General features: G+C 30.3%; 1 protein-coding gene and 1 non-coding gene across 2 annotated transcripts in view; one reads left to right on the top strand and one right to left on the bottom strand.

Annotated features, from left to right (window-relative positions):
- Nucleotides 1-27,548, top strand: part of LOC130672301 (headcase protein) — a 121,176-nt gene that overhangs the window by 4,338 nt on the left and 89,290 nt on the right. The window contains exon 2 of the mRNA XM_057476795.1: nt 17,467-17,563. Within this exon, the coding sequence (XP_057332778.1) occupies nt 17,467-17,563 (97 nt within the window). The remainder of the gene's footprint in view (nt 1-17,466; nt 17,564-27,548) is intronic.
- Trnak-uuu (transfer RNA lysine (anticodon UUU)) lies at nt 26,449-26,521 on the bottom strand. The gene has a single exon. It is a non-coding gene; the product is annotated as a tRNA-Lys (tRNA).

The following is a 27,548-nucleotide window of genomic DNA, read 5'->3' as shown; positions in this document are numbered from 1 at the left end:
GAAAGACTTTTTTCGACGCGTAGAATCGTTCATATTGATTATATAGACATTCGCATATTTGTATATATATATACATATATATATTCGTAGTTTGCCATGAACCATGAATGAACGCTTAGAAATTTTTTTTTTCTCGTTATGTTTTCATATTTTTTATCCATTTAATTGTATAGTAAACGGTTATGATCGTGGATATATTTTTTTATCCGCGTCTGCCCTCGATTTGTTTTATTTTGTTCTATTTATAGAGCCCTCGGAAAACATAAACTTGTTTTATTTTATTTTATTTTTTTTATTATTTTCTTACTTCTGGTCTTTATATATAAGAGAGATAATACTATGGAACAGCTGAGCTGTAGTCGTAGATTCTTCGTCACAGACCACACCTTTATCGCATTAAGCTGTATTACATATTTATAAACATACATGTGGTTAGAAGTATTTATTTGTCATCTGGATAGTTTAATTTTTTCCATTTAAATTTATTACTTTAAATGGTGTGCTCTGTTTACGAATCTTTAAGTTACTCATGAATTTTCAATTCGAAAAATTTTTAATAATTGATGGATAATTATTATATTAGGGGTATGCAATACGTTGAGTCATAAAATGATTACAAAAAAAATTGCACACCTTTATAATATTTTGCACACTTCAGGGTCGAGGGTGTGCATTTTTTAGAAAAATGTTTACATCAAGATAGAAAATTCTAAATGTAACAGCTGATAAACTTTACTTATTATAATCTTTTGAGGTGTGCATTTTTGGGTTTTATAATTTTTTGATCATTTTTAAGTGAAAATAATATTTTGATTCCATAAAAACCAAAACGTTGAGTCATAGAATAATTAATAAAAAACAAATTGCACACTTTTATGATATTTTGCACACCTTGGGGTCGAGGGTGTGTATTTTTCATTACAATTTTTTAGAAGAATTTTAAAATCAGTAGAAAATTCGAATGTGACAGCTGATAAATATTATTATTATGATTATTTGAGGTGTGCATTCTTGGGGTTTATAATTTTTTGATAATTTTTAACTGAAAAAGTTTTTTTTATTCCATAGAATTCATAACGTTGAGTCATGAAATCATTAATTTAAAAAATTGCACACTTCTATGATATTTTGCATACCTCGAGGGTGTGCATTTTTAATACAAATTTTTAAATCAGAGTAGAAAATTTTGAAGGCAACAGCTGATAAATTTTAATTATTGTGATTATCTGAGGTGTGCATTTTTAGGATTCATAATTTTTTTATTTTTTGATCACTTTTACCGAAAAATCTCTTTGATTCAATAGAAATTTGCCAAAAATAATAAATTAATGTTGAGGAATGTAAATAATTAAAGTGTTCGATTTGAATATTAATATATTTGAATATTTCCTGTTAGTATTTGTTGATTATTTTTATCATGAAAGAGTATCATAAAAACGTGATATGTTAAAAAAATGTTCGCATGTTTATCACGGAAGAGGGAATAATAATAAAAGAGTGTAGAGGCGAAAGGAAAGAGGTAATGGCCAAGGATGAGGGGGTAGAGGAAGAGGAGGATGAGAAGGAGGTTAAAGGAGGAGGAGAATCTTGTAGATATGTCTGCGATGGGCAACCATGCGTGACAGCGGGGGGAAAGGGCCGGCTTCCCCGTTGTAGCCTTGACCGTGGCCACATTCTCAGGGCCACGTGTATAGATTCTCTCACTCCCTCTTTAGTCTTTAGGGCAGACCCAGGACGAATGGTTTAGTTCGCCACACTAGGGCTCAGCTTTATTCTTCAAGGCCAACCGCATCCAAGCTGCTATTCGCGATTCACGATGCATTTAAATTCACATCTTGCAAATATTTATTAAAATTACCATCTATAATTATGTTTATTTCCCTTAAAATCTGTGCCAATTTTTGCTTTTTTTTTTTTTAATAATTGCCTGCAAAAAATTTTTATTTTCCACACTCACTACTTTTGTAAACAATATTTTGGTGCACAAAAGTTTTCACAGTATTTTTTTTTCGCTCTTTACTTTCTTTCTTATATTCTTTCTATACTCTTCTGATCGTTGTCTCATTGGCCTTATTTTTTTTCTTTCGTATCCCGGATGTGCATAATCAAGTGTGAGAATTTATTTTTTTTAAATTTATTTAATCACTTTTTTTCTCCATTTCAAATAAAATATTTTTTTAAACTCCAAAATATTAACATCCAAAATTACTTTTACTCTAAAATAAAATAGGAGAAATTTGTCAAATTGAGTCTCCATTTGAAAAAAAAAATTTGTCTAAGATGGGGTTAATTAATCATCTCAAGAGTCGCGTATCCAAACTTTCCATCCAAATTTTGTTTTTTCAAAATTTATTTAAATTCTCTCAATTAAAAAAAAAATTAAATAGACATCAGACAAATTTAAATTATTAATCAATAGAGGAAATAATTAAAAAAATAAAATTTTAGAAAAATGCGCATTTAAAAAATTCAAAAATTAATAAGTGCATTTTTTATAAATATAATTTTTTAAATTATTTACTCCATTTATTTATAATTTTACATTTGTCTGATGCCTGCTACATTCACTCTCATTAGAATTCAGATAAAATTTTTTTTTTTATTTATGATAGTGTTCCATTTTACCCCGGTGGCTTAAATATGTAGAATAGAAGAAATATTATGAATTTATGAGTTTAATAATTCGATGAAGACTATATATTTAAACAGCCTGATGTTTAATGTCTGAATTTTTTTTTTCGCACTTGTTTTTATATTTTTAATAGTTTCAAGTACTATATATATTCATGATTAATATTTGCCGTTCAAAAGATGGTGAAGCACTTATTGAGTAACTGATAACCGTTATCAGAGTTACATATATATATATATATATATATATATATATATATATATATATATATATATATATATATATATATATATATTTTATTTATTTTTATTATACTTCTCTCTTTCTTAGTTTTTCATCTACAAACATGCTTACATAAACGAAATTTAAGTCTATCACAAATCGTGAAATACAAGAATTACTTTCCGTCAGCGGAAGTCTATCATTAATCTATAAAAAAAAATTACTAATTAATTTAAATTTAAATTTAAATAAAAATGAAACTGACATTCAAACATTTTTTCAAATATTCGCGGCAACTCGCGGTTAAAGAGTTGAGTCTGTGAAAAATAAAAATGACTTTGCTAAAAATTCACCAGCTCGTATATCTGTCGAGTAGAGGAGAGATGCTCTTGTTAAACATAACGCGAGACTGAGACACAAAACTTGAGACTTGAGACGCGAGACGCGAAACGCGAGATGAAATATCTCAAGAGTTTTTATCTTAACTTTTAAACGTATTTTTTTTTCTTATTCCCTTTTCGTTTAAACAAATATAACCAAAGATCGAAGGAGAGCTATTTCACCGGTCAAGGTCGCCGTGTCTTACAAAATATAAGATAAATATTTTCAAATTTCGACATTCCTATTCGTTAATTATTTTCGTATTTTTTATTATTATTATTTTATGTTTATTTAACTTATTAAAGAAAACCTAGTGTAAATATATACATGTGTTATCTGTCAGTTAAATATTAAATATATATATTTATTTATTAAATAATAATAAAAAAAAAATTATTTAATATTTTTGTTTTTATCATAATATTTTTATTTGTTAAAGGAGTGATAAAAAATGATGTAATTAATTGAAGATATTTTGATAAGATAATGAGAGAAAAAATAATAAATAAATTATGAAATTTAATTAATTGATTTTATGATAAACTAAATAAATTTTTTTTGTATGTTTGATATTAATATCTGAGAGTAACTATTTTTTTTTACGAGTAAAACGCGTTAGTGTTGAGTAATATTGTGTAGAAAATGAGCGAGTATAGAGTAGAGGGTGACGAGAAGTTGAGAGGATGACCGTGAACTCCGACCCTCGGTATCTTCAGGCTCAAGGATGTCTTAAAGACGAGGCAACATAAGGCTTTAATTTTCGCTGTACTCCACTCTAGTTTTTTTTTTTTTTGCAAGATATTTCTAAGTTACTTTTCCACATTTCTTTAGATTTAAATTTGAGGATATTATTTAATTAAACTTTTTATTTCTTTGTAGTCACAAAAATAAATTTGCCTTTAATGAGATTTCATAATTTATTAATTAATTTGAATAATTTATTTTAATGAAATTACTAAATTTTTCGTTTATTAATTTAATTTAAAAATGATACTGGACTTAGCTGACGTCAAATTATGTTTGGATTTTTTTTACAAACGATAAATTAAAAAAAAAATATTCAAAAAAATTGCACTTAGAGTTTTTTTAATTTTTGACATGTGCATTTTTTTTTTTTTTAAATAATTGATTTATTGAAAAAAAAAATCCAAAAACTATTGATTGTCTACTAACTTTAGTATCATAATTATCCAACGTCATATTTCGTGAATTTTTTTAATAACGATAAATTAAAAAAAGAAATGTTTCAAAAAATTGCACCTATAGTTTTTTTAATTTTCTACATGTGCCTATTTTTTTTTTTTTTTTTTTTTTTTTTTCAATTAAAATGTTGAAAAAAAAAAATTCGAAAATTGTTATAATTTGGATGTAAAATTTAATTAATTTTCTAATTCAGTAATATTTTTTGTTTTTTGTAAATAATTAGTATATTTAATACACTATGGGAAGCAGACGTCAGCTAAGCGATTGCCGAATTTATGTAAATGTTGAATAATTTACAAATCGCGCTGTGTTGTATTGTTTGTATCATTACATAGTTCTCACTTGATAATAATTATAATAACAATAACAATGATTATAATAGTGAGTGTTGTCCTCAGTATACTTCCATTAACATTCATGAACATACCGAGTCGTCAGTCCTTTTCTGTTAACGCCAACCAAATGTGTTTATTTAATGAGCTTGCGTCGACACAATATTACGTATTCGGAAAACGTTAAATTTAACTGCATTCATTATCACCAAAAAAAAAAAGACATCTTTGTTTTCAAATATCCATCGACTTTTTTTTATCATTGACCAATGTCATTTATTTAAATATGTACATATATGAATTAAACTTCATAATTCACTTGTATACATAAATATTTTTTTTTTCTCAATGAAATCAAATTTTTATCAATTAATTCCGATAATTGATGCGAAAATTTTTAGTCACTTATCATATCTCGTGACGTCAAGTTACGGAGTTCGAATCCCGTTCAAACTAATTTTGAAAAAACTTTTTGTTTTATTTTATAAAGACTCCAAAATTTTTTTCTTTGGTTTTTTTTTTTATTTTAAAAAAATGGATCCATTTTTTTTTTGATAAAAATTTTTTTACGCTGTACCAATAATGAAAAATTAAGAAGAAAGTATCAAAAGTGTCGCTAAGCGAAGGAACACAGAACGAATCCCGTTGATTGCATTTTTTGTAAATGCGCGGGAAATTCAAATATTGAAAAAATTATTCAAACATTTCATTAAAAAAAATGACTTTCTGTTTAGTTTTCGATAAAAAAAAGTTAATATTTTTATATTAAATATAATATTTACCTTACAAGTATAATTTATCTGATTATAAGTTTAAAAAATTTAAGACTGCCGTTTGGTTTAAGTGTAGATATGTTTACAAGGGAGCCGTTATCTTGGGCCATTTTCCGTGAAATATAAAGTTAGTTGTTTACACTCACATATATGTGTGTGTGCCCTTTGTATATATGCATGGGTATAAATATCACCGTAGTTGAGTACGTAAGTTTGTCTTAACTTTGAATATAACTACAGCAGAATGGTCCCTCTACATTACATTAGGGACAAAACATAAACGCAAGTGAAGGTAAGCGAGGCAATCGAAGAAGAAGTTCTCTTTACTTCCATTCTATTTTACTTGCTGTAGCTGCTGAATATATATATTATTATATATATGCTGTATGCCGTATAATGTACATACTGTTAAAAGATAGAGCAACAGAGAGGACCGGCATTAAAGACAAGTTATTGTGTGTAAGAGACTATAAATTATTGTAGCTGTTCGTAGTTTACTGCTAATTGGTTTGTTAACGTTCGTGTTTACCTCAAGATAAATCCTATAAAACACACATATTCAACTAACTCTACCTCCAGTTACTATTCCATTAGAAATTTTGTTATTAATTACTTTTATTTTTACTTTAAATTTTACAAAATTAATTTATTTTATTTTTAAAGTAAAAAATTTAACGATCCTGAAGTTAATATGATACTGAAGTTTGCCGACGTCCAATAATTTTTTGATTTCCTTTAAAACCATAAATTTAAAAGAAAAAAAATATTTTAAAAATTGCACTTGTAGTTTTTTAAATTTTCTACATGTGCATATTTTTATTTTTTATTTTTTTATAAATTAAATCGTAGAAAAAAAAATCCAAAAATTGTCAATTGTCTGCTAATTTCAAGATCATAAGTTAACAGACGATTAACAATTTTCGGATTTTTTTTTTTCAAGAAATCAATTGTAAAAAAAAAGAAACTAAAAATATGCACATGTAAAAAATTTAAAAAACTATGAGTGCAATTTTTCAAAATGTTTTTTTTTTATAAACTATCGCTTTGAAAAAAATCTAAAATTTATAAGACGTTGGCTAACTTTAGTATCATAAAATTTAAATGTCGTCTTTTTTTCAAATCTTAGACAAGTTCCCGGGCATTAATTGAAATTTTATACACAGAAGAAAAGGATTTCTTAGCGCAAAAAATTTTTATTTACCCTAAGAAATTTTTTTCATTATGAGTAGAAAATAAAATTTTTCTTACAACTTGAAAAAAAATTTCTTGGGATAAAGAAATATTTTTTTTTCTGTGTAACGGTTCGCTGATTACTTGAATCAAATTTTTAAAAAGATATTTTATCGAATTAATAAACTCGAATTTATTCATCACGCGATTAAATTAAAATTTAAAACTATAATTAATAAGTTTGCCGCTAATTAAAAAATCAACTATTGTGTCAAACAGACACTCATATCAAATAACCCGAAATACAATAGAAAAACATGAAATAGAATAGAAGGAAGCCCGCAAGGACGCAATATCAACTTCCACGAATTTAATTCGGCGTCTTTTTATCATATTAAAAGCATTATTAAAAAAAATTAATTCACCCACATCCAACTGTGAGTCATTACCAATTTAATGTCTCGAACAAAAAAAAAATTTATCATTTAAAATTTAATCATAAACCTCTTACTTAATTACGATGAATAACAAATATAAATAATTATGCCCTAATTAAGCTGTCAAATTAATTTGTTTACTAACAAAAAAAAAAAAAAAAACGAAAAAAAAAATCGATTTTCCGGTTAGCGATGAACGTGACTCTGACACTTAGCTAGTGGGATTGTCAAACAAGCATTTAATCAAGCCCAAAAGTCAATTGATTCCACGAACTCAGTATCAACGAATCTATTCGCGGTCTACTGAACACTGAAATACCCTCTTTTTAGTTTATTTATTTTATTTTCATTCTCAAGGTTATCATGGCCGTAGGCATGAACGCCTTACATTAGTTTCTCTCTTCATTCCTTAATTTATTTCCCCTCACCATCGCCCTTACCATCGTCCTTACCCTCACCCACACACACTTACATTTATTCTCTCCTGATGTCGTCCTCCCACATTGACTGACTGCTGTACCTTTTAGATGCTAAAATTCAATTTCAAGAAAAATTGCCCCTTGTTTCTGGCACTCGAATTCGTCAAGGGGAAAGCGCCATCAGCCAAGTCAGCTTTGGCTTCAAAGGCGATCGGGGAACGTGACACGAGTAAGAATTGCATTCAACGTTAAACACAAAATGAAGAAAGTAAAAAAAAAAAAAAAATAAGTTAAATAATATAAAAAAGGGCGAGTCTAAAAAAATACTTAAAAGGGACTAAAAAGGGGTGGGTTGGCCAGGGCGGTCTAAAGTGTTGATTCTGACACCAAAGTTCTCACATTTTGCAGCCCTATCCCCTCTCATTCCAGACCCGTCCGGAACACTCGGGAGTATTTGCGGACACGATTGACAGATCCCTTTTCATTTAATTTTATTTCATTTCATTTGTACTTGATTGCTCCTTCCCAAAGCCTTGAGATCTACGGGTGGTCATACTGCCCCATAAAAAAATTTTTTCATCTCGCTTAAATATTTTCATCCCTTATAATTTCGGCCCTTCAACACTTGCCAAAAAAATACGTCTATCCACATATTACACATTTTATTATTATTATTATTAAATATAATATATAAAGTAGAGGGATATATAAGAGCATATAACATTTGCTACGTCCAAATTATATCCCAATGTTGACATGGGGGTTGAAAAAAAAGTTTACTTGCTGTGGCTGTTATATGCTAGTGCTTGTTATCGCGACGTGTGTCAGCTACAGATTTTGTTGCATTGACATAATATAAGGCGTATATATATGTATATTTCCTTGGATAAATAAAAATAACTCGAGTATGTAAGTATATTTTTATAGGATTTACTTCTTAAAGGTGTAAGATATTCTGGTTATTAAAATTAAAATTAAATGAGGCATAAATATATGGTGCAGAAAATTAAGACCGCAAGATAAGGATGTCGATTAATGAAAGATATTACGCGAGAACATGTTTTTGTACCGGTTACATTATTTTTTTTGAGGTATCAATTGAGATAAAAAAAATTTTTTGCTTTGTGCGGTAACTGAGGATCGTATTTCTTGAGTCTGGCTCATACGCTGGAGATTATTAATCTAACATAACCACCTATCGTTAATCATGTCGTGAACCGGTATATATAAACCGTGTATGATAGTATTCATATATATTTATTATTTATTCATTTTTCAAGGATATTTTAAGTTGAATTTTTTTTTTTTCTAATTATCTGAAGTAATAACGAGTCAGTTTAAATTTAGAAGAGTATCAGGAATCCTGCGCACATCTCAAACGCTCGTATAATTTACGACAGAAGTAATAAAGAAATTCATAAATATTTCGTGTTATCGACGGCTAGTAATTGTTAAAATATTTGGTAGACCCGCTAGTTCGAAAATAATTTAACCAGTGGAAGCGACTCTGACTTCATTAATTAATTAGACTATTAACAGTAGTCCATTTAAGATGCGACAAAAAATTTATGTACCTGAAGATCAAAACGTTTTTTGCGCAACGAAAAAAAAAATTGGTGTGAAAAATCTACTGGATCTAGATTTCTAAAATTTTTCGCATGTACACGGAAAAAAATAAATATATAGTAAATGCAACATGATGCAGTCTTGGTAAATAAACATGATGAAATCATGTTGCATCCACATGATTTGTCATGTTTCGGCTACATGATAATCATGTTGCGGTAACATGAGAAAATCATGTGGCAGCAACATGATTTGTCATGTTTCGGCTACATGACAATCATGTTGCGGTAGCATGAGAAAAATCATGTGGCAGCAACATGATTTTCATGTAGCCTTAGTAGCATAAAATTAAGCTGCAACAACTAAATATTTATGCTTCAGAAAAATTATTTATTATCAAGCAACTAGATTTTTTCGGATTCATAATATTGCAGATGAAAATTAGAGTAAATTATCAAATTAAATCATTTGTAGATGATATTTTTGCTTAAGGGGTTAGGGGTAGTCAGAATTTTCAAAAAATCGATTTTTTGCTTGATTGTTGCTTGATAATAAATCATTTTTCTGAAGCATAAATATTTAGTTGTTGCAGCTTAATTTTATGCTATTAAGGCTACATGAAAATCATGTTGCTGCCACATGATTTTTCTCATGCTACCGCAACATGATTGTCATGTAGCCAAAACATGACAAATCATGTGGATGCAATACCAAGACTGCATCATGTTGCATTTACTATTTATTTTTTTCCGAGTAGATGCTGGTATTTTAGCCGATAATTAAAGGCCACCCTTAGCTACCCCTTGAGCAGTCGAATTACATAAATTTTTTTAATTTTCGTTGCGCAAAAGATGTAAAAATTTTTATTTTCCGATTAAGTATAAAAAATTGCTTTAATTTGTAAACTTGTCGGTTCCTAAAATACTTGGAGTGACATTATTCGGATAAACAAACTAATCTAATTGAATATATGTATATAAATAGTGGATCCCTTGAGATAAGTTAAGAATCATCAATACAACATGCCATATCCATTAGGACAAATGTAAGCAATATCAGTACAAAAGAACCGTAACATAAACTTTATTTCCCCTGATTAAAGTCTCGCATTATCGCAAACAATTATTTAAGCGAGTGTACAACTCCCATAGGATTTCGTCCTCTTCTTTCGACTCCTCATTGTCAGTGCGTCGATTCTCATTACTATCCTCCGGTACTAAACTTGAGAAAAAGAAAAAAAAAAACTTTTCTCCGACATTAGCATCCGTAGACACCGTCAGTACGATAATCAGCCGAGACACAAAACAACAAGACCGACAACAAACGAATAGTACAAAAGCAAATGTCCTCACGTCGTTACTTAATTTGCGTCTCGCGTTTTTCCTCTTCTCTCTTCTCTCTTTTCTCTTATTTCTTATCTCTTTTGTTCCATCCTTACTTTCGTATTCATTTAAGCTAATAAATTACGCACTTGTTACTGCTTATACTATCGTAGTCTTCTCATTCAATGTCCTTCTATATATATATTCCATAATATTATTCTACGACGTTAAACACCGGACATCCTGGTTCCTCGTCTATTGTCAACACTTTTTTATTTTTTGCTTACAGTATTGGTACACCTGCAACCATTATTATCTATCTTTCTTTAAAACCCTCCTAAAGTAAATTCTGTCCAAGCTTTTCTCTTAAACAAAACCTCAAAACGCAAAATTAAGGACGAAACTCGATGCATTACTCTGCGATCCAGCAATCTGCGTTTTCATTCTTAAAAAATGTTCATTTGTTTGAGAAAAAAAACGTAGACGAAGTTCCCATTTACTGCGCAAGTGCAACAAGGATGTACTGTTCGTTGACTTGAGTGTGATAGAGAAAAAATTCAGACCCCGTTGAATATTGCGTCGATCGACAATTAGAAGTTTTCTGCAGATCATAATTTTTAAATTTTATTATTTTTTCCACTTAAACATTTTTTAAAAATCTTGAGAGGTACAAAAGCTTCTTAAGAAAGTGCTAGAAAAAGCTTGGAAGAAAATTTACAACATTGAATTATGAACCTCTGATGGTAAAAGGGTTAGAAGCCCGAGGGAAGCTCTTCTTTATCTTTATCCTCTTTTTTCTTGACTTTATCCTTAAAAAGGAGAATGTAGAATAGACAAAAAAAAGATCGAGTGTCGTAACATCTATTCTCATGGCTAGACTCTCTACCTAGAGCTCTGGCTTCTAAGCCGCAAGTTTTTAAAATATTTTATGGGCAAAAAGGATCGATGTTGCAAGACGGACCTAATCCCATTTTTCTAGATGGCTTAGATCTATTTCGAAAACTAGTTTTTAAAAACTAATTTATACAGTTTTATTTGGTGCCGAAATAAACTCGGGCGGATTTAGAATTATGTAATCTAATTTATATTTTGTAGTAAGCGTTAACACTTAATTTATAAACGATGTTTTAATCCGTTATTTATGAGTCATTCTTACAGATATACTATTATTAGAGTTGATTAACAAGTTCGGTCACCTGGGATTTTTTCTTAGTTCTCACGCTCACAATAAACAGCTTGTTGATTCAAATTATTTTTTTTCAGGCATTTCAGACGTGAATTTAGAAATTCCATTCGTTAGATATCTTATTTTTTTATCAAATGATTTTAATAATGATAAAAATATGATTGTCGAAATTTTGAGGTTACGCGATCACTTGCAAATTTTCGTAGACCATTTCATCTAAAATATTAATAATTAATTTCTTTTATAATTTTTGTTCGTCATTACAGATGTGAACAAATTATTCCAACATATAATTTATTTCATTATTCGAAAAATGACAAATGTCTAATTTAAGTAAATTCAAGGTTAGAAAAAATTAAAAACTTTTTTTTTGACGTCAGTAAATATTTAAAGTACATAAATTTGCTCAAATTATAAAATGATTATATTCTTTAAAAATTTAAAGGCATTACTAGCAAATTTGCACAGACGTAAAAATACTTAATGCGTGCAAACTAAATAATACAGCATATTTCACAAAAGATTAGTCTGTCACTTGAGCATACAGCAGACAATTTAAAAACCAAACTAAAAATATGAAATTATTTAGTGTTATATATTTATAACTTAAATTTTTGTTATTTATATTGTTTATATACTGTAGTATTTTTGAGTTGCACTGAACTATACGTGCACAAAAGATTATTATAAACCCGTCTAACTTGCCAGAGGCCCGAGGCGATATGTCATGCCACAATCATGCTCCTTGCTAGCAGTAATCTTCCCGCCACGTGACGTCGACATCCAAGGGATGGATACACTGAGGGGCGGCTTTTTAATCACTCTTTGTTTGACGTCCTTGACGACCCTATTTTAACTTTTAAAATATAGAAATATTACAAAAAAAAAAGAATTTGAATTAATTTTCAGATAATTTTTATTTTCTCATTTTAAAATTTATAACAATGAATATATTTGATATAAATTTGCCCTCAGAAAACCCGACAAATAGTTTTTTAAATTAGTCATTATTTAGAAACTAGAGAAATTCGGTACTTTAACTGTCCGCTAGATGGCGGAAGAGATTTTTTTCTTCTCACACTCAGTAAGCTTGGGTCATCATTTATCAGTCTTTAGTATTCAGGGTACCGTGTATGCGATGATTAACTAGGTTTTTACATGAGTTTTTCATAAAAATAACAATTTTTGTATAAAATTAAAAAATATGTGGGTAAAGTTATTATTATACTTGATACAAAAATTAATTAAAAAAAAATTAAAAATTGCGCGATATGAAAATTGAATAAAAAAATATTTTCGGAAGCTCAGAAAATTAATTTTCAAATAAATAAAAAAAATCCAATGATCGTAAAATGCCCCATTTATTTTACTCAGTACAACTTAATAGCAATAATTGACGGTTTAATTGAAGAAAAAAAAATAATTAATAGTAATCGACTTTTTTTTCAAATTTAAGTCAAATAAATTTAATATATTGATAAAATTAACTGCACGCGATAATTACCAGGTGTAGTGTTAATTGTAACGAATAGTTGAGGCGATAACGCATTATAGGCATTAGTATAAAGTCGTAATATATCGAACTGTAGTAGAGATAATAAAGACTAAAACTAGAGCTACAACTACTCGAAGATAGATAGCAGACTTTAAACTATACTCATATTAAATCACTATATTAATTCCTATATATATATATATGTATCTATGTAATCAAGTATAAGCGTTTGTCGGTTGGCATTGAAACGAACGGAAGGGCATCTGAGTCATCGCGGTATCACGCCTTCTAACTTCTAACTGCGAAAAAATGAAAAAAGGCCTCGTTAGTTAAGCTAGACGACCAATTAGAACAAATAGGCTTAGCGTATGTGTTCCAAAATTTATTACAGCAATAATTATACTAATAATAGCAATAGAAAAATAATTAAGTAGATCCTGAAATGTAATGTATAATTTTTGAGTGATAAATTTTTTTATATTTTATGTTTGACTTGAGAAATTTTTTTTTTTAAACAGTATTTCACTCGGGTCAGATATAAATCGCTGTCTTAATTTTACGTAAACAACTCGCTTATCTGTAAGTATGGATTACAAGCAAAGAAACACTTGTCTACATATTGGATAGTGGGACAAAATAATTTTATACATTATAATGATTTAGAAATTTCCATTATTGTTTTTTTTTTTTTTTGATCTTCGAATTTTTGAGGCGGAACAATTAGATGTGGATTCATTAACTTTTTTTTTTAAATATTTATTTGCATTTTTCTGTAGAAAGAGAGTTTTTAAAACTTTCTATTTGTATTGCAAACTTTTTATATAGATCATTATTTTGCATTATATTCGATACTTTGTGAAATTTAAATGTTTTGAGAAAGTTGAGAAATAGTTAAAATTTATTTACTTTAAACAGCAGATTAAAATACTAATTTTCAAAATTACTCATTCATTTGAATGAAAGTTAAATCGTAGAAAAATAATTGGGTGATTATCCCATACAAAGTCGCCGTTAATGGAAAAAATGCCGTAGATCGGCCGATGTCTGACTGCCGTCACTCGGCCAAGCATTGGCGATTAGTAATGGCCCAAACCTGGTTAATTACCAGCAGCCGTTTAATTTTTTAAACGACGCTGCCGATGGCTGGCCAATGAATGGCTGCTTACGACTGGCCGATTATCGGTTCGCAACGTTGGGCTACTGTTGGTGAATCAGTGTTCCATGATTGATTGTTGTTGAAGTAGACTGAATAAGTAGATCATATTAAAGTATCAGCTCAAAATTAGTAGGTTCGTCCAGTAGCCAGTGTTCAGACCCAGCAATCAGAAGGACGGCAGTTCGCGTCCAGAGCCCAGCAGAATTTTCACCAAGTTTTTTTCACATCATTTACCCCACTTAAATAGTTTAAACGTTAATGATCATGAATTCTACTAAGATAATAAAAATAAAATTTTTTATTAATTAAATCTATTTGTTTGCTTGGCTGATTGCTGGCTACCATTAATCGGCTGATAGTCGAGCGCCATTAATGGGCCGAGGTTATCATCCCGGCTATAAGCCGTTTATCGGCCAATGAACATTTCCATTGCTGAGACATTAATCGACATTCTTGGCCTAGTAATGGCCCAATCTAGGGCCAATTTCCAAACTTTGTATGGGTAAGTGAACGTCGGTGTAAATTTAAAAATAAAATGCAGTGCCAGTTGATCATTGGTCTATTAATCCGGAATTTTGATATCGTTCTCTAATTAACCATAAAAAAAAATCGATCACCTGTGAGTCAAAAAAATTTTTTCACTCCATTAATTTATTTGATAAATAATTCATTCACTTCTCTATTTATTGAGTAAACAAAAATACTCAGCTACGCAAAATTTTATTATCTAAAATTATGCTCATACATTATTTTCCTAAAAATTAATCACTAAGTACATACATTAATATTAAAGTCATATGTACTTAGTAATATAAATAAAAAAAATATTTATTTATTTTCATAATTTATTTTGTTTTTTTATTACCACGTGATCGTTAAATTAAACCACGCATATTCGTGACTCAATTCAATCGATCGTTCGTGTTATTGATCACCGCACGATTTACATACCTACATACATATATTACACTCACACACATATGTATATATGTACATATATATCAATATCAAACGCCTACACAGGATTTAACGATTGTGAGCAACTGCAATTCGTAAAAATTTCTGATCATGTAGGCTCCCTATCTACTTGAAGGCAAATGAAACAAAAAATATATGAATATATATATATAAATATGAAATGAAGAGGTATAACAGCAGCAGTATGCCGTAAGCATATTAATGTTCAATATGTTGGGTTTAAATTAGCATACAACAGTTTAAAAAGTGTGTTACTATTTTATTTTATTATTATATTTACATAAATCTACACATATATTTATTAAGTGCTACGCTATCATAATTGATAACACACCATGAATCGATGATTTATGTGTAAAAAATAGCTGTTATATATATATGTAAAATAAAAATAATATGTAATGAAATGAATACGAGGAGCGAATCGACTAGATGAGTGGGCGATCAAGAAGCGGGCGAGTGTTCTTAGAAACTTTTGAATACGATCCGTTACTTTTATATATCACGTGTATTAGTATAGAGCCAGGTATAAATATTTTCCTCTAGATCTACACGCGCATTCTTACGTTATTTAGCCTTGAGCAGAATTTTTTTTTCAAACTTTTGAATCGTTTGTATTTTATCTTGGCGCTGCGGCCCTTACCTACCTCGCGAATGTATGAGATACCGAGGGAGAGAAGATAAAAAAATGAGGATTGAAAAATAAATAAATAAGAATAAGAAATTGCTAAATAAAAGCAAGATACGGAGAACCAGTTTGAGGGGTTTCGAGTCGGTGGTCGGTATATTGGGACGGGATCAGGATGCCGGAGCCGGTTTGCCAGCACGAATTCGCGAACCATGACATAAATTCGGGTACGATGAGCACTCGGCTCTGTATTATATTTATATTTTATATAATATACGTAATAGCATTGAGGATATAATACAATTTTTTGGAAACTTGTGCTTTGAAATTTTTTTTTGGGCATTCACTTATTTTAAAAATTTTTTTTCATATACATATATATGAGTTAACTTGAAACTTGTATTTTTTTACTTCTGCGTGATGTAATTTTTTTTTTAATACCTTCAGATTTACGGCTGCCCAATTTCAGAACCCAGTAACTGTCAGAAATAAAATTCTTCAGTTACTGGGCTCCGAAATTGGGCAGTCGTTTATCTCAATCCAGGAAAATTTAAAACCAGAGTATTATTTTTATTTTTAATTACAAAATTTTTGAAATGTGTTATTGCATATTTTAATTACAAAGTATAAAATGTATAATTAAATTCAATTTCTTCACTAATTAGCAGAAAAAAAAAAAAATAATCAAAACATGAATACTCAATTTGGACAACAACTGATAGTCGGGCCTTGTGTGTCGAGATAATAAACACACACGAGTCGACCTCCAAACCGGTTTCCGGTTTGTAAATTTGCCCAAATATATGTAACTAAAAATCATCAACTGCGTAAATTGATAAATTAAAAAATCCTCACTTATTTGTATCCAAGTAAAATTAAACTAAACTGTATTCATTGTTACCAATACAAGTCCGATAAATTGATATGTCGATATCCATAAATATTTTAAAATAACAAAAGAAAAAAAAAGTCGATGAATCTTAACGAGTATGTGGGCCGATATCATCAAGGTCAGCTGATTGTCTCCTCAATAATTGTTCCTAGTCACGTCTGTTTTCAACTTGCATAACAAAACCTATGGGTAATCGCAATATTTCGGTGACCCCGAGGTTTGACATTGTCCAAAAATAAACTTGTTAATAATTCGTAAAGGCCAAGGTCATGACGTTTGTTTGTTATTTTTCTGACTCATATTAACAATACAAATGTCCATAATAAGCGTAAACTTGTATTCGTAAACACAATTAAATACTTTTAACCAGAATATCGCTGACAGTAATACATCAAAATTATATCTCATAAATATATAGTGTAGGATGGGCCAAATGTTAGTTTGTCACGTGTCATTACACGATATTTTAACGACAACGTGTCCTTGAACTTATTAAAATTTATTACCAAGCCCACTTTTATTATTTTTCGAGCTTAGAGGTTTTTTATATTTACATACATTAATTTTAATTGGCTCATCAAATAATTACTCATGAAAGCTATATACATCTGTACCAATTTTTTTTTATTTTGTTAATTAGAGAACTCTATTAATAACTAATTTTTTTTTTGCAGACAAAGTTGCGGTGCCAATGGAATTTTTTCACGTCGTCTGGACTTCAGTGCTTTTAACAGTCTACCCAGGACTAAGCTTAACTCCTATCATATCAAGGTAAGTTATTTTTTTTTTATTAGGTAGATTTCTTTAAAAATTGGCCTATTGCAATGGGTCTCATGATCGAATTATCAAAGAATTTCGCCACCATATATCTTATTTTACCTAGTACACAGTAAAAAATATTGTGTATTTGTGTTAAAAACGGTCCGTGTTAAAATTTTTGTGTTGATTATTTTATGTCAAATCAACACAATTCTTTGTGTGACTTTAAAATTTTTAATCGATTTACTCTTCAACACTTTAAAAGTGTTACTTAGTATAAAAATCGATATTATCAACATTTATTAAGTTTTACTTTAACATCAACATAAAAAAGAGCCATCCGGCCTTACCCGGAATGGAAAGGTAAATTTCTTATGTAAATACAATAAAGCTACAATAGTGTAATTAATACTTATTTTGTGAGCTTAACATAAATTTCAAAGAAATAGGTTATGCCTTATCATTTAGAAGTTATTAGAAGACTAAGCTGCAAAAATAAGCTATTTTTATTTTTTGTGAAATTTTCGATATCATCAAATTGCTAGAAAAGATGTTTAAAAAAATCAAGTATTACAGTGAAAATTAAAGCTAATCGTCCAAATTTTGAGATATTTTTTACAGAATTGAGTTATCATTTTCGGTTCAAAAGTTATTTAAGGATAAAGCCAGAAAATTCATTTTTATGAAAATCAAAAAAATTTCAAACACCCACAACTTCCAAACTAATCGACCGATTGGGCTCATCTTCGAACTTGATCAAGGTAATCGTCCAATAAATAAGTGTATAAAATTTCATTAAGATCCGTTAAGAATTGCGGGCGCTATCGTGATGACAAGGCGCGTTATATCGTATGTATATATATATACATACATACATATATAAACTTTTGAGTGAATGGTATTTTTTGACTCTACTAGGTAAAATAAGATATATGGTGGCAAAATTCTTTGATAATTCGATCATGAGACCCATTGCAATAGTCCGATTTCTAAAGAAATCTACCTAAAAAGTGTTGAAAATTTAACAAAAATTTTGTGTTAAAATTCAACACAAATAGTCTGTGTTGAAAAATAACACAAAAATTGTGTGGACCGTTTCTAACACACGGATTGTGTTGATTTTAACACAATATTTTTTACTATGTAGAGTCAAAAAATACCATCCACTCAAAAGTTTATATATGTATGTATGTATATATATATATATATATATACATACGATATAACGCGCCTTGTCATCACGATAACGCCCGCAATTCTTAACGGATCTTAATGAAATTTTATACACTTATTTATTGGACGATTACCTTGATCAAGTTCGAAGATGAGCCCAATCGGTCGATTAGTTTGGAAGTTGTGGGTGTTTGAAATTTTTTTTGATTTTCATAAAAATGAATTTTCTGGCTTTATCCTTAAATAACTTTTGAACCGAAAATGATAACTCAATTCTGTAAAAAATATCTCAAAATTTGGACGATTAGCTTTAATTTTCACTGTAATACTTTTTTTTTTTCGACAGCTTTTCTAACAATTTGATGATATCGAAAATTTCACAAAAAATAAAAAAAGCTTAGTATTCTAAAAACTTCTAAATGATAAGGCATAACTCATTTCCTTGAAATTCATGTTTAAGCTTACAAAATAAGTATTAATTACACTATTGTAGCTTTATTGTATTTACATAAGAAATCTACCTCTCTATTCCGGGTAAGCCCGGATGGCTCTTTTTTTAAATTTTTTTTCAAAATCAAACATCCAAATGATCAGACTAGTTGACGTGAGTATTACTAGATCAATCGATTTTATCAGTTTTTATGTAATGAAATCGCTTAAAAGCAGTTTATAAATATTAAATCACTATCAATTAACAAAACAATTGATAAAATGAAAAGCTTTAAAAAAAAAAAATCTAATTGAAGTGGTTACAATTTACTGATAAAAGATCAAAGCTGGTATTTATAAAAAATTGACATTCACTAGTACAGCAAAATTTGATAATTCAAAACCACTCTCTTTCATGCGTTTATATTATTGCTATTATTCTATTTTATTTTATTCATCCTTTCAATATTACAGTAAAAAAAAAAAGTTAAAAGAGTAAAATAGTAGCGTATGAGTATGAGTGAAAATTCGCGATTTTCATGAAATCACAGTAGTGAATTTAAATTTATTTAGATGACGTGAGATGAAATGAAAGAGAGAAAAAGTTGGAACACGCATTATATAGAAAGAGAGAGTGAAAAAAAATAAGGGCGGGGGAAAGTGATGGAAAAATATAGGAGAGCAAGTACGTGTACCTTTTCATACACAGCATCACGTATCGTTCAATTCCACACAGCGGAAGGACGAGTAAAAATACGTTGTGACGGGTCGATAGTAATGGTAGAGTGCTAGTACTGGTATAAAGTTTAGGGTAGTATGCAGATTCGACCATGCAAGAAAAATCTTTTGCCTTCTCCCTTATTTCTTCAGTTTCCCACTTGTTCATTCACTCACTTTCTCTCTTCCTCTCTCTCTTTGCCATCCACTAGTTTGTGAATATACTAAAGCCCTGGCGCTCGTTGTATTACAAACGGGGTTGTATCGGCAATAGTTGGGGTGTGGACGTACCCTCTATATATTTACTCTTTACTTTGGTTGTTACGCTCCCTAAACATTTCAAAATGCAAAGGTTGCTCTTTGCGCTCGGAATACCGATGCAGAATACCAAAATTCTCTAAATATTTTTTTATCCACTCACTATTTTATTCATTTCGTTTAAATATTTAAACAACTCCGATGAATATTTTAAAAGCCATTTAATTGACTGCATAAAAAATTTTATTTAATTATTCAGCAATTTTTTTATCATCAACCGATACTTAGACTGTAGCTTACGGATACACTACTTCAATTAAATCGTCTATAATTAACTATTACAGTATTTCTAATGATTATAATTTGTAATGACTTTTTTTAAATTCAATTTGAATATTATTCAACATTTTTTTTCATTGCTAACAATGAAAAAAATTACTTAATAATGCGATAACTAAGTTATTTATGGATTCCACAAGCTAATTTAATCGTACAAATAATTGTTTACTGAATTAATGATGCTTATAAATGAATATTTCACTAGTAATCTTCAATTATACAAAACGCATTTTTAAAATTCAATTTAACTTTCAAATATGCAGTCATTGAATGCACATAAAAATGCATAATTTTGACACGAGATGTCGCTTTTACTAAAATGCCGGTAGGAAAGGCCACAAATAATCGACTCGGCATCACGAGCCGAAGGCTACTGCGGCAAACGCCTGATAAATTTCGAGTTTCTTTCAGTACTAATCGATAATTTTCGATCTTTATGACAGCAACTATAAAAATATACGAACTATTTATCGCAACTCTAGTTTACGAAGTTATTTAGGCGGTAAACTAAAGGCTGATAAATTTTTATTTCAATTTTCGAGGCATATGAAGTGAGAAGTTTCTGAATTCAGTAGATGGGAAAAAGTTCAGCATTATTGCTGGGGTGTTGTCACAAACCGCAAAGAAAGAATTGTGTGAATTTGATATTTATTAAGTGTATCCTATTGTTGTGTCTATATAAGTATAGACAGTATCAACTGAGAATGATTTACGAGTCAGTCACGTTTACGTCGACGTATTTCGTCTCAAGACCCATAGAATGTTCCGCAAACATTGACGCCGGTTTTACCCTGCGTGACAACAAACACCCAACAAAACCAACCAACCAACCAGCGTTAACGTGCGTTGGTTTCCTCAGTAGTAAGAATGGTCTTGACACCCCCTTAAACTTTAACGTCAAGTGTTAGAAAATACACTACCTCTAAAGCTCTTCACACTCTCTATACTCTACACTCTTCCCTCTTTAGACCCTTTTCTTTACTATTCTATTTCATCCTTTACTCTTTTATTATACGGCTTTCAACTCCATGATAAGACTACGGTTCTAATGTCTCATGAGATCCGCTGACTTTTGTTAATGCCCAATAAATAAAATAGTGACGGTTCATTCTAAAGAAAATCGAAATTCAATCGAATCCTCCGTACATACTCGAAGTGTTTATATTTATCCTACGTAACTTATCATTCAAATCGATGTCAATGGCACAATAGCGTGGAGTATTATCGTAACTTGACAATTTATTCCGTCACATATACATTTTTTATTCAAATTTATCTATTAACATCTAAATTTTGCCGTGAAAACACAAATTTATATTCAATAGTCTCCATTTCTATTTATAATTCTGAGGAATAAGCATCAAAATCACGCCGAACTTGACCGAAATACCAAAAAGTTTGGAAAATCCAAAAGTGCACGTCTCAACGCTCATTTTATGACAAAAATAATCATTAATCAGTTACTCAATATTTAAGTATATAAATACTCCGTAAAAATATTAAATAAAATAAGAGAAAAAATTTCTTTCAAATTTTCCAGCGAATAGTATTTATTTTTCCGCGACTTAAGCACCCCACCGCGCTCCAGCGGACAAACTAAAAAAATAACAACACTCTATATATATAGAGTGCCAACTTTAGTATGACAGGCATTAATAACCGCATGTGTACAAGCCCTGATATCAAGGTTTGCGGAGCAAGATTTGACATTACAAAAATTTCGGTTAACTTTACGCACATTATACGTCGATTCCAGAGTTTTCTGATTTTTACTACAATTTACTGACCAACTTGTAATCAATCTACTGCTGGTTCTGGAACGCAAATTTTTTTCGAAGTTAATGATAATTTGACTTCAACTATCTTTCAACTTGGAAAGTTACACACAAATTGCCGTTAATTTGACGTCCAATTGCGGCCGCAGATTTACAGTAAGTTGACAGCAGCGTGGCTATCAGAGAAAGTAATCAGGGGTGCCAAGTTTTTAGTATTTAGTATATGGTATATACCAGGTATTTTTTTTTAGGTCCCTGCGTGTAACAAATTTTATTGAAAAAAAAAGTTCTTAAGTTTGTTTGTAAATTAATATTGTGATTTTTTTTGTATTTTTAATGACTAGAATATTTAGAATTTGTTTAAAATGAAATAAGATAAAACTGAGATGATCGGAAGCGCCCATGTGTGGCCAATGATTGAACTATTTTTTTTTACATGCATATAGATATACAAATAAGACTGTTCACTGTTAATGAATTTATTCATTTTTTAATTGAATTACATTCAATTAGACGGTAATTTTAAATAGGCTACTACTCAGAATGATACTGAAGCGAATCAAAAAAAAAAATTGACTTAAAAAGTGAAGTTTTTTGGGCGTTATCGTGACCACATACATCATCCGCACATACAGACAACCCGACGTCCACCGAAATATTTTTTCAAAACGGTTATTTTTATACTATCTAGAAAAAATAGTGTTTTTTAAAGTATCTACTGTCATAAAAAAGTGTTATTGTTGATATTTGTCAACTCATTTAATACTCAAAGTGCAAAAAAAGATCGGATAACAGCAATTTAAGCCGAGATAATTGCTTGACCTTGAGAGAGTGAGAGTACTACTCAAACGCTTCGCTTTAAGACGTGCAATATACATCAAATTTCTAGTCGAAACCCGCAATAATCGTATCTTGGCATCACGAGCCGAAGGCTAGTGCAGCAAACACCCAACGTATTCCGCTTTTTTCATTTACATGCCACAGTCACTTCATCGAGGGCATCAAAATAAGACTTTTCGAACCAAGTAAAGCTACTGAATTACATTATAGTCATGATAAACAGCCAAAATAAATTCTAAGCCGTCGAGTAAAATTTCACGAGCTTAAGTATGGAATCATGGAATAAAATACTTGAAAGATCTATCAAAGGTGATTAATGAGTGAACGAAATTATGAGTTCACTTATACTTTACGAGCCATAAATTAATTAGTGTAGCATATAAATAGAGAAGAAAACTTGTATAAGGAAGGAGCAGGTTAATTTTGGGAAATAGTATACTATTAATTTTATCATCACGTACCGGACGTACAGAGGTAGTTTCTAAGTAATATAATATCTTAACTCTCAAGAGAGTCCCTCGAAACACGTTTATTAAATTTTAAACTGCTAGTGACTAGTGACTGTGAAGACGGTCATACCAGCGACACCGGAAGTTTACAGTTTACAGGTTTAAGATAGATATTAATAGATATTATGATAGTCCTTTTCCTCAATATCGATGATACTCGCTCATTTATGTCTCACTAATGTTACCCACTGTCATTTCCTCTTTTAATAACAATAATAACCATAATTACATTTATTATTAATTTTTAATTTGACATAATAACGGTATAGAAATCCTGCCTTCCGACTATTACTAAAACACTAATATAAAAATCTACAAGCAATCACAAATAAACTTTTACGAAATGATAGTTGTTATAATTTTTAGTCGAGGGTGATTCGTTATTTTTTATCTTGGGTTTTTGTGGCTCACGGGTGTTATCGTCCCTCGATGATCGCCCGGGAAAATAACGTGTGGCAGGATCGGAGCTAGAGCACACGCGGTCAGACGTTAGACGGGGCTCTGGCTGGCGCCCTTGAAATTTATCCTTGAACTGGGATAAGAGAGTCGACGGCGCTCCCTCTCGACACCGAGACCTACCGCAACCAGATCGATACAAGGTAGAAGAAACACCCACGTTATAAGCTTTTCCCATGAGTCATTCCATAAAACTACTCGTTTCTTATATATATTCATACAACACTCATATATTTGCTGTTACTTTTTCCTGTTTTTACAGACACGCTATATCTCTATTAGCTAATTTATTCTATACATTTGTTTTTTATTACTGATCTTGATCAGTTTTGACAACAACTCATCTAATTTATGAAAGAAATTTCATATTACTGTAGGGTTTTTTTCCTTCGAAAAGAAAAAAAGTTGCAGTAGAAAAATTCGAAACAGATTATTGTAACTGAACATGTAGCAGAGCGTAGCAAGAAAGCAAAAGACAAATGGCAATGGCATCAAAAAAAAAAAAAAAAAAAAAAAAAACCTAAAGAAACAAGAGGAAAACAGTGTGTCTTATAATTGCAGGAGACACGTGTCAAGGGTGGCAAGCAAAAGACATGGGCTTTTTTTGGACAGAATGGGAAGAAAAGCAAAAATAAAAAAAAACGGGATGTGGGATGATTCTTTTCTTTATGATTGTAGTGGTGTTCAGTATGTAGGAGATTACATATATGAAAGACACGAATATAAAAAGTATTGAAGACTTCCGTTCCATGACAGAAAACTCAGTAGACAGTGCAGGGAAAGAATTTTTTCTGGCTTATTCTTCTTATTCATTTTATTTGTTGTGACTTTTGTTCATTGTCGTACTTTAGTTGTCTGACCTTAGTGTTCTGTAGCTACTGAAATATATATCTATATATTTTTTCCATCGTTTCTGTTCACTGTTAAATGAAGCGTTTGAGTCTTTTATTGATAAATTTTGTTTAAATCCTTTAGCGAAAGTCGATAGAAATAAAACAGATTAAAGTTCAAGTAAATAAAAGTTTATTAATCGAAAAAAGAGCTGGATTATCATAAATCCGAAAGCTGTCATTGACATTATTACAGAGTATGGTCTAAAGCGGTGTCTCATAATGTGGAATGAACGAGAATAGTCGGGTCTATCTACGGCGAAAGACCACCCTAGTCTATATATTTAAACTGTAGTATATATAATGGGTATACATTGACATAGAACTGCATGCAAGGCTCGTTTTATCAAGGGAAATTGCCACGTCGGGGTTCGTTTATCGAACGACGACACACGGTGCAGTTAACTCTAGTCTATTGCGAACTATACCACCCACTCACCCTTCACCACATCCCTCTTGGTTTCTCTCTCTTACCTTTCCGTGGCAGTTGTCTCGCTCGATATTTTTTTTTCTCGTCTCTTTCACCCTCAGCCGCATCGCCGGTACTTCACCTCATCAACGATGCACAATAAATTGCACGGCAACGACATTATGTGCGAGTAAAGCTTATAGACCGGTCTACTGTCGGCGAAAGTGATTCGATATGGGCATTGGGAAAAGGTGTATCTGTATAACTATTTCCATAACGGGATTTTATTTCCATTTTCCTAAGGCCGTCTACGAGTTTCGCTAAATCTACCAGTGGATCCACAAGTATTTTTACTTAAACTTCGACTACTACTATTATTATTATTATTTTAACTATTACTGTTAGACTGTATATACTAACTCTACTTGAGTTAAATCTCAGGCATTTCCCAAGCTCGATGAACCAGACAGAAGGAAAGAAGAAAAAAAATTGGAGATTTATGTGCCGCCGGCGGTTAAAAAAAAATGATATAAAAAAAGTATAGAAAGCATCTCTCGTCGCTTGTGAAATGACCGAAAGCGAATGATAAAATCACTCATGTCATTTTTCTCGGTTTTTTCATTTTTAAAATATTATTTTATAAATTTAAATTATAATGGCTCATTTTGTACACAAGTTTTTAGTGACAATAAATTTTATGTTTTTCTTTATTATATTACTTGTTAATCATTTTTCCATACTTATCATTGAGTAGTGCTTTACCCCAACCTATGATGAAGGACATTCTTAAGAAAAGAAAAAACATCGAAGTGGAATGAAAATACTTGGGCCTAAGGGCTTTGACGTCAATAAGACGTCAATGTCACCCTATAGGACAAGGCCGTGACTCCACTAGAAAAGATCAAGAGGGCTAAGAAGAATTTTAACAAGACTCTTCAAGAGGACCCAATATAATGTCACTAGTTATTTTTACCCCCCCCCCCCCCCCTAATTTATTGCGGCTATAAATAAATTTTATCTTCAGAAAATTTAGTTTTTATAAAAATATATAAGAAATTAAATAGATAGTATTTACAAAAATAATAAAAAAAAAAAAAATAATCGCTCGAACAGGGACTTGAACCCTGGACCCTCAGATTAAAAGTCTGATGCTCTACCGACTGAGCTATCCGAGCATGCCATACCCGGGCAGTTATGTTCTATATGAACCTGAGGGCTCCCAACTCAATAATTCACGTCTTTATACGCTTCTATTAGCAAAAAAAAAAATTTTTAATCAATAACCATAATTAATTCTTACATTTTAATGACATTCTAATCATTTAAACGAAAAAAAATTTTTCATAGCAATATTATTTTTTCGAAGTTACTATTCAAGAATTTAGTAATTGTGTGTTTTTTTTTAGATGAAATATTGTGTAAAATTTCTAAATTCATAAAATTTGAATATTTCTCACTCGAAATTTTTTATTTATTCAATACGGAATTCCAATAAACACAAAGTATCATAGTGTCGTAACTTAACTTTTATTGCTTAGTCAACTCACATTCACATTATATATACAATGTATCATAGTGAAGTAATAGTTTAATTCCAAGTATGCCAGCAATCATCAGTCCACACATTTCTCAACTTCAACTCTCAAGTCGTTAACCTTCACTGCAGTCTCCATCTCCCGGCAAAAACGACAATTACCAAAAAACCTTCAAATCTTCCAAATATTTAGATATGAAGTAATGAATTCCAAAAATAACCATGAAATTAAAAAAAATAGATGATTTGTCTCGGAATTGATTATAAAATGAACAACACAATATTAAAGTAATAATTTTGATTAAGACTGTGAAATAAACTATTATATTAGACATTAGGGTCTTGAAGATGGAAAACATTAAGTGGGTGGAGATATGAGAGATTAGAATGTAGAGGGATATCGAAGCTTTACAAGATTTATTACGCCATTATTGGCTACGGTACTTGACTAAACTACTGCGTAGCAGTTTTCTCAGCGTCTACGTCTATGTATTACACCACATACAGCTACGCGGGGTTTTATGAAAAAAAATCTAGCCACTGCGGGTGGTACATCTAACCCCGTACATCGTACATCATATATATGTGCGTTTTTATACTTCTATAAACTGAATTGCTAAAATATTTTTATATACCGGCTACGGATTTTTCATCATTTTTATCCCGAA

This window comes from Microplitis mediator, chromosome 7, assembly GCF_029852145.1.
Source record: "Microplitis mediator isolate UGA2020A chromosome 7, iyMicMedi2.1, whole genome shotgun sequence".
Lineage (NCBI taxonomy): Eukaryota > Metazoa > Arthropoda > Insecta > Hymenoptera > Braconidae > Microplitis > Microplitis mediator.
This window is presented reverse-complemented; position numbering and strand designations above follow the sequence as displayed.